General features: G+C 40.3%; 2 protein-coding genes across 4 annotated transcripts; one reads left to right on the top strand and one right to left on the bottom strand.

Moving 5' to 3' along the window:
* The first annotated feature begins 1,628 nt into the window (after positions 1 to 1,628).
* Positions 1,629 to 6,457, top strand: scg2b (secretogranin II b). The gene is made up of 3 exons (XM_084732887.1): positions 1,629 to 1,780; positions 2,272 to 3,494; positions 4,890 to 6,457. The coding sequence occupies exons 2-3, from the start codon at positions 2,289 to 2,291 to the stop codon at positions 5,472 to 5,474; spliced, it is 1,791 nt and encodes a 596-aa protein (XP_084589013.1). The 5' UTR covers positions 1,629 to 1,780; positions 2,272 to 2,288; the 3' UTR covers positions 5,475 to 6,457.
* Positions 6,458 to 8,162: 1,705 nt separating this feature from the next.
* ap1s3b (adaptor related protein complex 1 subunit sigma 3b) lies at positions 8,163 to 15,298 on the bottom strand. 3 transcript variants are annotated; one of them, XM_084732066.1, is made up of 6 exons: positions 15,005 to 15,298; positions 12,159 to 12,337; positions 11,871 to 11,979; positions 10,557 to 10,694; positions 8,771 to 8,832; positions 8,163 to 8,613 (listed from the first exon to the last, which is right to left on the bottom strand). In XM_084732066.1, the coding sequence occupies exons 1-5, from the start codon at positions 15,005 to 15,007 to the stop codon at positions 8,791 to 8,793; spliced, it is 471 nt and encodes a 156-aa protein (XP_084588192.1). In that variant the 5' UTR covers positions 15,008 to 15,298; the 3' UTR covers positions 8,163 to 8,613; positions 8,771 to 8,790. The 3 variants fall into 3 exon arrangements, with proteins under 3 accessions (XP_084588192.1, XP_084588193.1, XP_084588194.1); XM_084732067.1 differs by lacking the exon at positions 15,005 to 15,298 and adding an exon at positions 14,564 to 14,710; XM_084732068.1 differs by lacking the exon at positions 8,771 to 8,832 and having other exon boundaries at positions 15,005 to 15,235.
* Positions 15,299 to 15,327: the final 29 nt, after the last annotated feature.

Here is a 15,327-nt window from a genome sequence, read left to right as displayed (position 1 = left end):
AGAAATAAGTCCAGTACCATAAAGTGACTGAGCATTTTCACCTGTTTTGCCTTCCTACAAAGAAATTACACCTAGAAGGGGAATTAAGGCTATAATATGAAACATTTCCACACTAAAATGCCTAAAAACATCAAACATATGTTACATATTTTGTTGAGTTTTGTGCTTAAATTATCTCATATGTTTCCAACGATGCTCAAAGAGAAACAGATGAACTGGCAGTTCCTACCAGCTGTTACTAGCTAGTTGCTATAACTCAAAGGAAACATGGGATGTGTCTGATACGTCAGAGAGTGAGGAGGGAAGTCAGTGAACTGGTCACTGAATACATTACCTCATTCGTAGAAACAATATTTCTGCCTGAGTCATATGAGACAGATTTTCATCAGCTGTGGTGGTTGTTTACCAGTGAAGAAAACAGCTCCCATGATCCCATGCTACTTCGTGACATCACCAAACTATGACTTTTGTTATTGTTTTAATGTGGAAGAGACCCCTAGTGGCAGAACTTATATACTGTGCGTTTAAAGCATGAAACAAGAGTACCAAAATATAATTATTGAAGTATTTTTTTTATATATTTATCACTTTTAAAACATGAATTGACTTGGCTCCTGCTAAGCATGTGGATCTACCTACTGCAGCATCATTCTAAATCTAAAAAAACACGCTGTTTTCATTTTTTTTCTGAGACAAAATGAGTCAAATGTCAAAATGTGATTTTCAAGTTTTGCCTTCCCACAGAGAAGCTACATCTAGAAAGGGAATAAATGTGATGTAAACGTGACTAAGTCAGCGCCTTTGCATTCTGTTCTTTATTTACATCAAGTGTAAAAAGTAAATATATGATGACGATGATGAGGATGTCATGTTTTGATGATACGTTCACTGGATGATAAAGGAAGCACTTCAAGTGTTCTGTAAGGCGTTTGATCTCACCACAAACTCTGTCACCTTCCATCCCTGACCTTTTATCGTCAGGTGCCCCGCTGAGGCCCCTTTATCTTGTCGACCTGCGGAATGCCGGAGCTTTGGCCCCCAGCCGACAAGACAGGAGGGTGTTTATCACCGTCTCTGTCAGAGAGAGAGAGAGAGAGAGAGAGAGAGAGAGAGAGAGAGAGAGAGAGAGAGAGAGAGAGAGCTGCTGCTGAACTGCGACAGCAACTCCGCGGTGGTTTTAGCCTGTGAGTCATCGCTAGAGGGTTTAACTCTTCATGCGCCAAAGCAGCGGTGGTAAAACTGCATATACGATAGATAAAAGATGACCAAAAATGCTTTTTGTGAGACGTCAGTGTGAAAGAAATCTGTTTTAATCTGTTTTAGTCTCATAAAATTGGTGCCTTAATGTTGATGTTTACACAAACTGGAAAGGAACGTTTTGGATACTGCTGCTCTGGATTAAAATCTCATTTTAATTAAATATATTCATGCAGTGAGACCAGTTTAAATGTATAAATATTCCAAGATCAATACATCCCCTTGCAGACTTTTAAAGATCTTTGCAAGTCAGACGCTTTTGTACCAGTGCTGTGCAACAGACTGCACGGAGGACTATTTTTAAACACGGTGAGGTTTTTTAGTATGCCATATGATAAACCTGAATCATTTATATGGATTTTTTAGGAGCGGCTCTTGCGTGTGTTGTGTGATGACGCGGTGGTCAGGTGTTGCCTCATATAACGAGACGGGAGCTGTCCAAGTGCTGAAAACAGACGAGAACAGCACCGTTCCGGAGGAGATGCCATACACCTTCACTGCTGTCTGAGCTCTATTGCCAAAGGTAAGACACGTAGATTCTTTAATTATGTGTAGTTCAAAATTATGTTAAAATGTATTAGATTGGAGGATAGGTATTTTTTTGCGCGCGTTTTCTGCAGATTTATGTCAGGATGGTGGATCACAATGTGATGAAACGCATCCTGAACAGCCGGTCATTACACAATGAGTCGTTGCTATAGAGAAATAATGAAGAATGAAAGGCTTTTTAATGAAGGTTTATGTTGTTCAGAGGAAATGGGATGTTGAGGTTGCCCATAACAACGCGGGGAGTGACTCATCCAGTGATGTGAATGTATCCCCTCACGCACAGCATCGCATCATTCAATTTGCGGAGCGTAACTCCCTGATAGGCATACAAATCCCAGATCAAAACACACTCGCTCACGCTTTAGCTCGTTGCTTTCCAGTGTCCAAAATAAACATAAGGATACTCAATTTGAGTAATTTTATTTTTTAAATCGCTTCACTGACATTTTCTTTGATCATTTGCAGGTAATAAAAAGCCTATAATGCTGCATTTCCACCACAAGTTGCCCGCGGGGGGAGCCGTGGTCCTGCTCGCCTTCCTCCTCCATGGATGCGCCGTGCAGGCTGCGTCTCTCCCCCGCCACTACCGGCTCCGAGGCGGGGAGAGTGAGGGGCAGCCGGCTGCCTACCCACCCAGCTCCGACATGATGAAAGCCCTGGAGTACATCGAGAACCTGAAGCAGCGGAACGGGGGCCGACCCGAACCCGTGGATTACGACGAGGTGGACAAGTTCAGGGTGCTGCTTCAGCTCGCCTCGCAGCAGGACGAGGGTCCCGGGGACCGTCAGCCCGCCCCCGGCATGCAGAGGCAGGACATTACCGCTGAACAGCTGATGAAAGCCCTGCTCAAGTCTCTCCAGGACCAGGCCGGGAAAGACGCAAAGCCCAGGAACGACCGCCGCACGCACAGACACCGCACCAAAGAGACTGAAGCCCCCGAGAGCGCGCCTGCAGACTACGGTAACTTCCCCAGACCCCACAAGAAATACCCGCTGATGTTTGAGGATGAGGAGAACACAGACGCTTCCAAGAGGGCCACAGAGGACCTGGACGAGCAGTACACCCCCCAGAGCCTCGCCAATTTACGCTCCATCTTCGACGAGCTGGGGAGGATGCCCACAGTCGGCGGCCAGAAGAGAGACGTGTTCGGGGACGATGATGATGAGGAGGACGGCGGTTTCAGCCTGAGGAACCAGGCCTACGAGGATGTGGCCGGAGGAGAGGAGTGGGTCCCCGTGGAGGAGAGAGAGGAGACCGAGGAGATGGTGAACGGCAGTCACGAAGAGATGGACAGGGCGCTGGGTGAGCAGGAGGAGGCAGAGAGGGAGGAGATGCAGCGCAGGGCGAGCCAGACCCAAGAGGATGCTGATGATGACACCAAGCTGGTCGACTACTACCTGTTGAAGGTGCTGGAGATGAGCGACCAGACCCAGAAGAGAGACAAGACCGGGGAGCAGAGAAAGAGACTGATCCGCCCCTCCATCGTGGATCCCCGCACTGTGAAGGAGCTGCTGGAGCTCTCCCTGAAGCTCCACGTCCCCCCACAGGACCTCATCGATATGCTGCTCACGGAGGAGCTCAGGAAGCTCCACCGCGACCCCCACGCCTCTGCCCGCTACACCACCGGCCAGACCCCCAAGATCAGGTACTTCAGCCGCAGACTGCCGCTGAAGAGCAAGCAAGCCCAGGTAAAAACACTGTATACTTCAGTGCATTAGAATTACATCGTAGGTTATACTCTCTGTATATGTTTTTATGCTTAATTATAAGTGACCGTATAGTGTACTTTTATAAAGTGTCGTTTACTTCAAAAATAGATGTCATTAAATTCATTTTCAGTGTACTAACAATAAATATACTAATTCTGTAATACTTAAAGCAACTACAAGGAGTTTTAAATGGTTATGAACCAGTCTCAGTTTATTTTTGATGCCTCTTTATGACCTACAAAGCACAAAGACCATCAATGAGAAGAGTGGCTGTTTCCACACAGTTCTAATAATTCATTATAATTCTTAATGTCTGCTACCGGGTCGGATCCTCCAGGACATCAGAAGAAACAAATTAGGCAACAGCTTGCAGACCGGAAGAGCTTGTGTTTACATTTTACCAGGAAATGTTACGTTAACCAGTGAAAAAGAAGCAGGAAGAGATTTTTTAAATTATTATTTTGATGTTAAATTTTGTGATTACAGTGATAAAAACACTGCCGTTTTCAGTCAACAAAACATGAACTTTCCTTGTAGACGACAAGCTTTAAAGCTATTAAAGTCGTATTTCAGTGTACTTAGAAGAAGTGTACTTCATAGTAAGTGTACTTTAAATTGTACATTTGTGTACTTTTAAAAGTATACTAAATTGAAAACACTTAGAGTGGTAAGTGTACGTTTGCAAAGGATAATTATATTCAAGTCCTTTATAATGAACTATTAGTATGCCTTATCAAAGTTTACTTTAATATCACTTCATTAAAAGTGTATTTAAGTATGCTTAAAGCTGCTTAGCTGTATTTAATCGTATTTGGATTAATTTGTAGTTTTGTAATATCATTAATAAAGTCAGTACATTCACAGACATGTACTTTAAGTATACTTGAAGTTGTTTCACTTTGGCACGTAAAAGTGCACTAAATACACTTAAAATTGTGCTTTTCTACAACTGCAATTAAAATAGATTTAGTGCAAAAAATAGTTGTTGTAACTAATCACTGACACACTTGAAATATAAAGATGATTACTGACTGTAAGTACATGCTGAAATCTAATCTACTTGACTTAGCATACATTTATGCCTGATACAGTTTAAGTGTTCCATTTTACCACATAAAAGTATACGAAATACACTTAAAATTGTGCTTATCTACAATTAAATGACAACTAAAAATATGGTAAATAAGTATGAGTAAACTAATGATTAGTCTGAGTGCATGTACATTCAAGTATGCTAAAATTTCATATACTTTTCATGTTAATTTTTATACCTTATTTGTGCCAAGTGTACCTGAAAGTGTTAAAACTTATCACACAGAAGTTTACTCGTGTCCATTCAAGTATGCTAAATATGCGATATTTATTTTTCACCAGGGCGCCCCTGAGGACATGGACAGAGAGGACTTTTTGGACATCATCGGCGTGGAGACGATCAGTAACGAGTATCCTGTGGTGCAGAGACCCCTGAAGACCTCCTCCTCCTCCTCCTCTTCCTCAGTAGCCGCTGTAAATTCAGGTCCAGTTAAGATCCCTCCTCCCTCCGGGCGCAGGGAGAACCTCTTCTTATCCGAGCTCAACAAGATGCCCCTGAAGCGTCAGGCCGACGGCGCAGCTGATGATGACGATGATGATGGCGACGTGGAAGACGAGGTGACCACCTACCTGGCGGCTAAAATCCTCACAGAGTACCCCAACACCATCGCCAAGCGGGACACCCAGGCGCAGCTGAAGGGCCAGTTCCCCTACGAGCTGTACGAGCGCGCCCTGAAGGACTACTTGGGGCAGGCGGACACTGAAAAGAGGCCAGTGGCCAAGAGGGAGACCGAGGTGGCCACAGAGGAGAAAGTTAACCCCACAGAGATGAAAGAAGAGATCACGGCCAAGACCTCGGCTCCACAGACCGTAAATGAGGAGGAGAAGGAGCAGCACCTGGAAAAAACAGCTGTGGCTGGGATGTAGCCTGCAAGACGCACGAAATTATGAATATAGTATTTATACTGTCTCAAAAATAAAGTTTGGTGGACGTGATCTAGTTTACAGATTTATATTATAGCTGGTATTATAATATCACCCTAACGAAAATGAACTATAGAGGTCTTACAGGTTATTTTTAAAAGAAATAGTCCCTACTTGCTGCAAGAACATTATAGAAATATTATAGTGTTATCATGAGAGATTAAAGGTGCACATATGAGAAAAAAAAGGCATCCTCAAAACTCTTTTGTCACTCAAATTGCCAGTAAATGCATTGACTAAACACAATGAAATCCAAGTTATTAAAGTTTATAGGAATATTATATTATAGACATAATTTAAGTGTAAGCAACAAATGAAATAAAGGCATTCTCAAAACACCTTTCGACACTCAAATTTACAATAAATACACTGACAAATATCAAAAATCACAATGAAACCCAAGTTATTGAAGTTTTGTGATGTTGTTAAAAGTTTGTTTACATTTATGGTGTTTGTAAACAGCAGAAAACTGGCCTATATTTTCAATTATAACCACCCGAGTAATGGTAAAAAACACTTATTTTTCATCTATGTCAGACTATTCAATTACACATGTGAATATATCTGTAAATTATAAAGTATAACAATGCTGACTGGGCCTTTAAAACACAAGCATACAGTGTAATGACAGAAATATTATGGGGAGTTTTCGTTAGGGCAGCGTGCCGGGCCGAGAACGAGTGTTGTCGTGACTCTTGATATATTCAGGGTTTAAGTGGATTTAATGTTATTTATTATGGATTCTTATTTCCAAGTCTAAATATCAGACCGTCGCCTGCCTTCCAACCCTTTCATACTGCGAAGCTCTGTATCGTTGGCCTACCAGTGGTTGTGCTATGTATGCTCATTTTTAAACCATTTTGTACATGTTCAATAATGTGTGATGAATCACAGATGAATAAAGCATCAGCTGTATTATTTTTCTTCTTGCTGAGTTGTGTTGCCTTATTACAAACAAAATCACACCATACATACACTGTAGCCAGCCAGGGTTTACAATTAATCTTATTCATCATGTTGATCCAAGTGAACACAGCTTCAATAAGGTTTGGGGGATTTATTTGATATTAAGTTAATCATCAAATATTAGGGATGAATAACATGGATCTTTTTTTAGCCAATACAATACCCCATAATTACCTGCTTCTCATTGCTGATACCAATAATTTCACATTTTTGTACATAAAAAAATTAGCTCCTATAGGCTACCTGAGGGTAAGAAAGGCTCAGATGGAAGATTTAATATTCCATATAGCTCTGACCAAACCAAATCTAACAAAGAACAGTTCTTACTCTTCAACTGTTCATTTAGTTTTTCTAATAAAGAACAGGAAAATCAGAATCATATTTTGCCTTTTAGAGAGGATTTTGCAGAATATTCAAATTAAATGCTTTGGTACTACCCTACAATAAATTATTTCAGTTAGTAAGTAGTTGTACACACTTTATAAATCATTAATAAACAATTATAAACAAATTGCAACACAGTGTTCATACATTAATGTGGGCTTACTATATGGCAAGATCCAGTTACAGCTTACTACTAATGACTTAGAAGCTTTTATAACTGGCAAAAGAGCCTTACTGTAAAGTGTAAAACAGCAGCAGCAGACAAGTAGGAAGGAAGAAGAAAAAAAAAGAAGAACAGAGTGTACTTTATTTATCACACAGACCTGAAATACACGCACATGAAGGACGTATATACATGCATCAGCGGAGAGGTGTCAGAGCGAGGGGGCTGTTGTCTGAGGGGGTGAGTGAGTGAAGCAGAAGCTGCATGACGACTGTTCACACTGAGTTCCCATTGCAAAAAAAAAAAAAAAAAATTAGATCTGTGTCTGATTTAAGGCCACGTATGAAAGTGGCCCACATGAAAAGAACTGAAAAGCATCCATGCGATTTGTGCTGCTCACACAGTCATGAAGAAAACACATCTGATTCACATGTGAGTATAAAAAGAAAAAGAAAATCGGATCAGAACCGGGCCACTTTTTTTCCTGCAGTGTGAATTTAGCCTTTGAGTATAAATCTGGTAGTTTGTTAAATTTGCCAAATGAAACTTTTTGACTATGAAGATACTTCTGATGGAGCAGACAAAGTAACCAATGAGATATAAATTAGCACCGATACATGTGGGATCACTATTTGCCAAGCAACACATCACCTACTATGTTGCAACAGCTTATTAATGATAATTAAGTGTGAAAAGTGTTTACAACCTCATTATAAACCATTTATAAAGGTATTCTTACTGTAAAGTGACTCCTAAATTCCCTTTAACTGATAATTTATTTTTCTCCTATCAAGTACACAGTTCTTGTAAGAATGATGACTCATAGGGAGCTGCTTATCAAAATACATATTTTAATCAAAAGCTCAAACATCACAAATCACACATTATAAAAAGCACTTAAAGTCACACCCACACTACAGACAGCTCCTTTTCAACAGTAATGGTCCCACACACGTGCAACAGGTCATACAGATTCAAAACAATAAGCAATTTTTCATGAAGAGTCTAATTCAAAATTATTTTGTTCATACTGGGATTACAAAGCATCTCAAGACCATCAATTATAAATATGTTTTTGAGACTGGATTGAGAGTTTTTTTGGAATATTGACTACAGAAGCACAGTTTTCGCCCCAAAATCAAACTTTTGGTGTTTCAGGAGGAAACCATTCACACATGATTTAAATATAAATGCAACAAATTTATAAACTTAAAATCACTTCATGGTTATGATTTCATTACCCCGATCCTCGATTGCTACTTCATTTGAACACCAAACCATGTAAAAACAACCCTCCCCTCGTCGTCCTTCAGCTGAACCCACGACTATGAACGAATATCACACTTACTCTCGGCTGAAGTTACACTGCAGCAACGCTTCAGGCAGAAGGCGAGCAGACTTTCAACATGCCCATATCTTCTCTTGAAAATGTTCGACAGTATCAAAGTAAATCCAGAAACTTTGACTCGTACAGTACATTTGGTTCCTGTATTCCTCCCCGCTGTTACTTTAAGTCCTTTTCCCCACCACGGGTTAAAACGCAGGTTTGCTCATATACTCCTCCATGGTCTGGAAAAAGGCAAGAAAAGAGCATAAATCAGGTTGCAAGCCTTGTTGAAATGCATGATAATATTCACAAGCACACATCTACACACCACCTGCTATTGAATGCTGAGCACACCAACAGAAGGTACAGTAGGTAACTAACACAAGCAGAACATCTAACCTTTCTGTCCATATTCAAGGTCATCCAAACAGCTCCACCTCATACCAATCACTGTTGTCATCCTGAAGCGATAATGGTCAAAATGAATGGGAGGCTACACTGCACACAGTCCAACTCTAGATTAAAAATGTTAGTCAGCCCTTACTCACAAGCACAGAACAACACACCCAGTTAACTACTGTACCACACAGAGCCATGAGCCTACAGTACAGGCAGAGCGAGCGGGAAGCGTCAGCCAAACACTAAACCTACGCCACGGTCCAGGGAAATCTGTCTCTCACCCGCAGTAACACTGGCGGAGAGAGAGACAGATACACACACAGACAGACAAACACACAGACGAGGCGGGGGGACTCACACAAACAGTACACAAATCAGTACAAAAAAAGGGGGGGAGCAACAGCTAAGATCCACAAGTCTATCAGCTACAGGACAGACAAAGGAACACCAGGGACTCAGCAGCACCACTGTTAATGAACTCATTATGACGACTACTTCACACTAATAAACGGTTAAACAAGTTCCCACACTGGAGCTTCATACAGCGCTCATGATAAGTGTTGTTGTTTAGCAAAAAGAACCAATTTCAGGACTTATCTAAGTATGGAGGCAGAGGAGTACCATAAAAAAGAACAAATCTGTACAAGCTTAAGAAAATGAAAGTGGAAACATAAAAAAAACTATCAATAAAAGAATAGACGGGGAAATAAAAAAATGTGGAAATATTAACAAAAACAAAAATAAATAAATGTGGAAATGACTAACTGATAGTCAGGAAATGACAGTAATTGTGCCTCATTTGACTTCGGTTTGTCTGGCAGAGGAATCTGCTGATTAAGAAAACTTGTGCTCAAAATGAGGAAAAAGGTTTTTTTTAATCTTATAAATCATTCACTGATTAATTGATTGTTAGTGGTTTCAACTATTGGTTAAGGAAAAAGTGCAAAATTTGAAAACCCAGTATATATATTTATTTATATATTTTTAAAAAGTCATTTATTTGTTGTATTTTATTCTATATATTTTTTAAAATTCATTTGCTATTATTATTCTTTTAAAAATTATTTTTTAAAAATTTTTCTTTATTCTTTTCCACGTTGCTTTTGCATCCGCAGGATTCATGTGTGCAGGATTTGACTACTCAGCCTGAGCAGGAAGGCCCACCCATATCCAGGTGACTGACAGCTTGGCCCTTGACAAATTAGCAAAAGCAACAGGGAAAAGAATAAAGAAAAATAAAGGGATAAAAATAAATAAATGACATAAAAAAATAGAAATATACAGAAAAATGGAGCAGTTTATATGCAAAAAGTAAATAGGTATATTTTTGAAAACATAAATAAATATATACAGAAATAAATTAACAAATACATGTGAAAATAAATGAACATTCTTATGATTTTTTAATATTTTATTAATTGTCTTAATATACTTAATATATCCACATTTATATAGTATTTCATTTATTCCTCTTTAAATTTCCACATTATTTCTTATTATTTTACAGATTTATTATTTTTTACGTCACTCCTATGACTCCATGTCTAAGTACCCCACAGCCGAGATTGTTAAAAAAGACATGATCATCTCTAAACTACATTCAAAACAAGGTCACCATTTGATTTTACTTTAATTAAGTTGAGCCATGCAACACGTTGCCTGCTCACACAGCGGATGCAAGCCACACCATGTGTTGCATTGTGTTGTGTGTGTGTGTGTGTGTGTGTGTGAGTGAGAGAGAGAGAGAGAGAGAGAGAGAGAGAGTGTGTGTGGCAGCGTGTCTTACCTCCTGTAACATGTCTGAGGCTTCAATGGAGCGATTCACCGTCTGTTTGGAGGTTTCTTGTATTTCGCCTCCCATTAGAAACTCATCCAGGATAAAATAGGCCTTCTCAAAGTTAAAGATTATGTCCAGCTCACACACCTGAGAGGAGGTATGATGGCAGTTATGATCACTTTTACAGCAGAAATTAGTGCAAGAAAACGCTATGACAGGATGTTTGATAGGGTCTTAAGAGCCGAGTTCAGTTAATATACTCTTGATTAGGGATGCACAATAATGTTGGCATGTCATCTGTAAAGGCCGATAAGGTCTTTAAAATGAATTAATTTTTATTTCCCATCTTCAGAGCAGTCATCCCGATCATTAAGACAAATGTGTGAACAACAGGCACCAGCAAAAAAAAAAAAAACATAGTGAGGCAGTGAATGTGTGCGTTTTGAAGAACACTGTAGTTTTTGTCTGCACCTGCCAGTAGGTCGTCATGATAAAAGTAGGCTTAATAATATGCTAATTCTATTACAGGAGACACATGATGTTCTCTGCAATTAGATGGAAAAATATGTCCATAAATTGCTAACGTGAGCCAAAAAGAGTTGGAAAATACTGGCATATCATGGGAAACAATGCCTATTCCTGTGTTACTGGGGCTGATGCTCAAATTATCGTTAGCTTAATTTAGAAACATTCAGTAATAAGTGAGAGTTCAAATCAGTAAGTAAGAATACATAAATATAAAGCATTTCACCCATACTTCCTAGGTACCTCTCAGTGGCTGAAGGGTGTCAAAAGATGATTTAATGAATGTTAAAGTTTACTCTGATGTGCGCTTGTTCACACTGTTGTATCTGGTTCACAGTGGTCCGCATTTATTTATATATTTATTCATTTGTTGAATGTCATCTTCATCACAGTTACTCATATCCAGTCATGTGTTCACCCTATCATTTATTCAGATTCAGAGATTTTATATCTAATCAATCCACAAAGTTACTTGATGTGCTACAGAGTTTTGGCTGATTACCAAGAGTTTAACAGTCTTATTACTGTTGAACCTTGGATTACCTCGCTGGATGAGTGATTAGAAGTGGTTCAGTAACTATTCCCCAAACAGCTAAATTGCCTTGATGTTTCTGGTGGAGATTAATGTTTACTTATGTCAATATTTCCTTACACATTGATGGAGAATAAATATTGGCTAATTTCCTTCATCTGATATCAGGAAAAATCCAATATCGTGCATCCCTATTCTTCATTTAAGCTACCATCACATTTCAACAGTTACACATTGACCAAAAGAAGTGAAACACAATGAAATACATTGCCAAAGTATTTGTCCAGCAGCTCCACGTAGCGATGAATAACCTCCAGGGCTAACAGCTCATTCTCCTGGTTCTCTATGGCCAAGCAGAAATACAAGCTTGCATACCTGAGAAGGTGACACAGTGAAGATTTTCAGCTGATATAAACACATACAGGAGTCATAGTTTATAAATGCAGCAGGTGTATCTATGAGTAGCAAAGAAGCTGAGGGTCCTGCTGCTTAAGAAACAGCTGAAGTAATTCAGACTGGTTAAGCAAACATGCGGGGGCAGCTGCAGTGCCCACCTCTTGTAAATGATCTTCAGGTCTTTCCAGTGCAGGAAGTTACAGGAGCGTGGTTGCCGTGCCAACACCATGGAGGTCATGTCCCTGATGATCTTTTTCTTCTCTCGTTCTGACATGGGTGTGAACCACTTCTGCAGACGCAGCTTCCCCTGGCGACTGAAGAGCAGCAGGAAGCGCATCTAACAACACACAGACACACCGCAGGGTCAGGATGGGAACCATGATGCATGACAGAACTACATGTATAAACAAACGCACACACGTTCACACAAAGTCATTACGGAGGACATTATTAACTACCCTCGAAGACAAATCATGAGTCACACCAGTGGTGTATTGTTGTCTCAGGCTCATTAAAGAGTAACTCCAGGACTGAGGGACAGAAATATGAAGGTCAACACAAGACGGAGGAAGAGACAGTTTAAAGTTTCTTTTCCAATCTTCAAGAGAGCTAAGGAGTTGGGTTTCTGATGTTTCCGGGCATTGAAAATAGATTTGGCTGCAAATAAAAATGGAAATTAATTTCCCCCCACCTCCACTGAAACCACACTGACACACGATTTCCTTTAAACTGATGTGACTTAAATACACAATGCAAAATGGAAAATATTTTCTCACAGACCCACCAGTGAAAAGATTAGTTCTAAATTCATGTGGCTAATTTCAAGCAGAAGAGGGACCAAGTCATTGTCATCAACTTTGAGTTTTGGTGTCTGAAATAAGTCAGAATGCACTCAGCATGTTTTGCATACTGAAATTTGTTTCTTTTTTATGTTACCCACCGCATAGCTCTTGTATGCAAATGAAATTATCTTTGTTACCGTTCGTTCAAACTGCAGCTCAGTAATGTAGCATTAGTTCTTCATGGTTCTCTCCTGCAACTTGACTGGATGCTGTTGGATTGGTTAAAACAAAATGGATCTAGAGAATTAAGCATCCACTTGATGAGAATGAATATCCTGAACGTTAGTCAATTAAGAAAATGAATTAATTCATGGCACACTCAAATTTGTTGACTGGGGGACTCGCTCTAGTCCACGTCATGTGACATGCCAGTGCAGAGATCATTTCATTCCAAAACCCTGTTCAAACCTGCTAAAAATTAGTTAATTATAAAAAGGCGTGAATGCCATCATGCACAAGACATTTCTAATCTGTTGTTTTACTGCAGCCATGGTAAATGGCTTCTTGGGATTTCCCCCACCACACTGGTGGACTCACTCACCGTGTTAAAAAAAAAAAGCACTGCAAAAGTGCTCTCTTGGTTGCCCCTATGGTAGATAAAACACGATAAAGTTCTCTCTAGGCTGCCATTCCAGTGGAGAAAGTACAATGCAGTGCCATATGGGCTGCCCTAAATGCTAGAAAATCAAGAATAAAAAGTTCCTCTAAATGGTAGTTAATAATTCCCAGTGTGTTTTTATTACTTTACTTTAAAGGAGTAACATGTAAGACCCTAGTTTTTAAAAATTAGTACATAAGTCCAAATAGTGAGTTCAAGGCACAGACAGAATATCAAATTTTATGGTTTATCGTTGAACCGAGCTGTTTGCCCCCACCCCGTCCTCCCCAGACATGAGGAAACTCAGGCAGGCTGCCTGCAGGCTGCACGGACAACTGAACCGACACGAGCACAAGACGAGTGCAACATTACACTTTAACGATGACAAGTGAACACAAGCTCTACACTGTAAGTTGATCAGCTGTTTATAACTCTATCAGTTTAAAGACAAGGCCGTTATCCTGAAAACAAAAGTCAACTGCTCAGAAAATACACACTGAAGAGTCGGCGCTCAGTGACTGCCTGCCTTCTGCCTCTAGACTCCACTGACAAATTGCTCAATTTTACCATCATAAACATCTACTTTTTCGAAAAGGTTATTAATGATTCCTTACAACTCATAAACAGACACCAACTCATTCAGTGAAAAATCTGCATTAATTTTAAGTCTAACGAACGTGAAATGGACAAACAAGAACAGATTGTTCTGGACCAGAATGGAAATTTCAAAGGCGAACATGCCGACTTTCGCACTATTGTCAGAACAGCCAGTATTTCAACTTAACACATATCCTTTATGTAATTTTATGATTTGTTACAGTAAATATATTACAGATTTCTCCTTTCTCATAATAAAAAATTCCAAAATGAACCAGAGATTGGAACTGTTTCCCTAGAATTGCATCATGACTTTCTGGGCGCTGGTGCCCCTTTTTTACTTTTTTGGCCCCTGACCCTCAGAGAGCCTGAGTTCACCACTGACCCAAGAGAAACTAGAAATCCAGTGAATTGTTGAGAAAACCAGGACAGCCCAATTAAAATATCATTATAATTGTTGCTTTTTTCCCTCAAACTTTGTACCCGTTCAAGGAGTTCAATGGGCTTCAACAAAATGAGGACATACCTGTTAAAGAACAGCCAGGGAAATGTTAACAGGATTGTAAAACAATATTACACTAAAACAACAGCAGGCTTTCAGACAGTCCGAATACTGGTATTTCTTGATGTGTATCCCGTGTGTCATCCCATAGGCAAATCATTATGGAAAGCAGGGCAGGACAAAGTGACAGAACCTGTTCTGCTGAGGGGGACGGCTTCAGGAAAAACACATCTGACTTCCCGGCTGTCGCTTAAAAACACCGAAACGCGATGAAAAGTCACAATGGAAACCAGATACAGCTGCTCTTTGTGCGGCCCGAGAAGAGCAAACAGGCCTCAGCGTAAAAGGAAGTGGAGTAGAGGTGTAGTCTCTTAGCTTTAGCTACCTGTCAGCGACAACAGGTGCGACAGGTGAACACTCAGACTGACTTTATCTCACACTCATGCGTAGAAAACAAACACTCACCATTTTGAGCCTGCGCCAGGAGCCGTAAACGCATCAAAAGATTAAAAAGAAGAAGTTTAACCCTCACAGTGGGTCAAATGGTCCGGCTGAACGCATATCTGTCCGTCGTTCTCCCCCTGCAGTCAGTGCGAAACTTGGTTAACTCCGCCCTCCTGGCCGCCGGAGGAGCGGTGCCTGCCGGACGCGTCACCACACCTCGCAACCATCTGGATTGGTTATTGTATGTTTGTGTTACAGGGGTGCACGCGGCCAGCAGCCCATCACGGCCTCCACAGCGCGGCCACGTGATCTGCGGGAAGCGTTTTAATGAATGAGCGGATAAA

Source organism: Lutjanus erythropterus, chromosome 12 (genome assembly GCF_056507025.1).
Source record: "Lutjanus erythropterus isolate fLutEry1 chromosome 12, fLutEry1.hap2, whole genome shotgun sequence".
NCBI classification, from domain to species: Eukaryota; Metazoa; Chordata; class Actinopteri; order Lutjaniformes; family Lutjanidae; genus Lutjanus; species Lutjanus erythropterus.
Note: the sequence above shows the minus strand (reverse complement) of the source record. Positions and strands in the feature narration are given on the sequence as shown.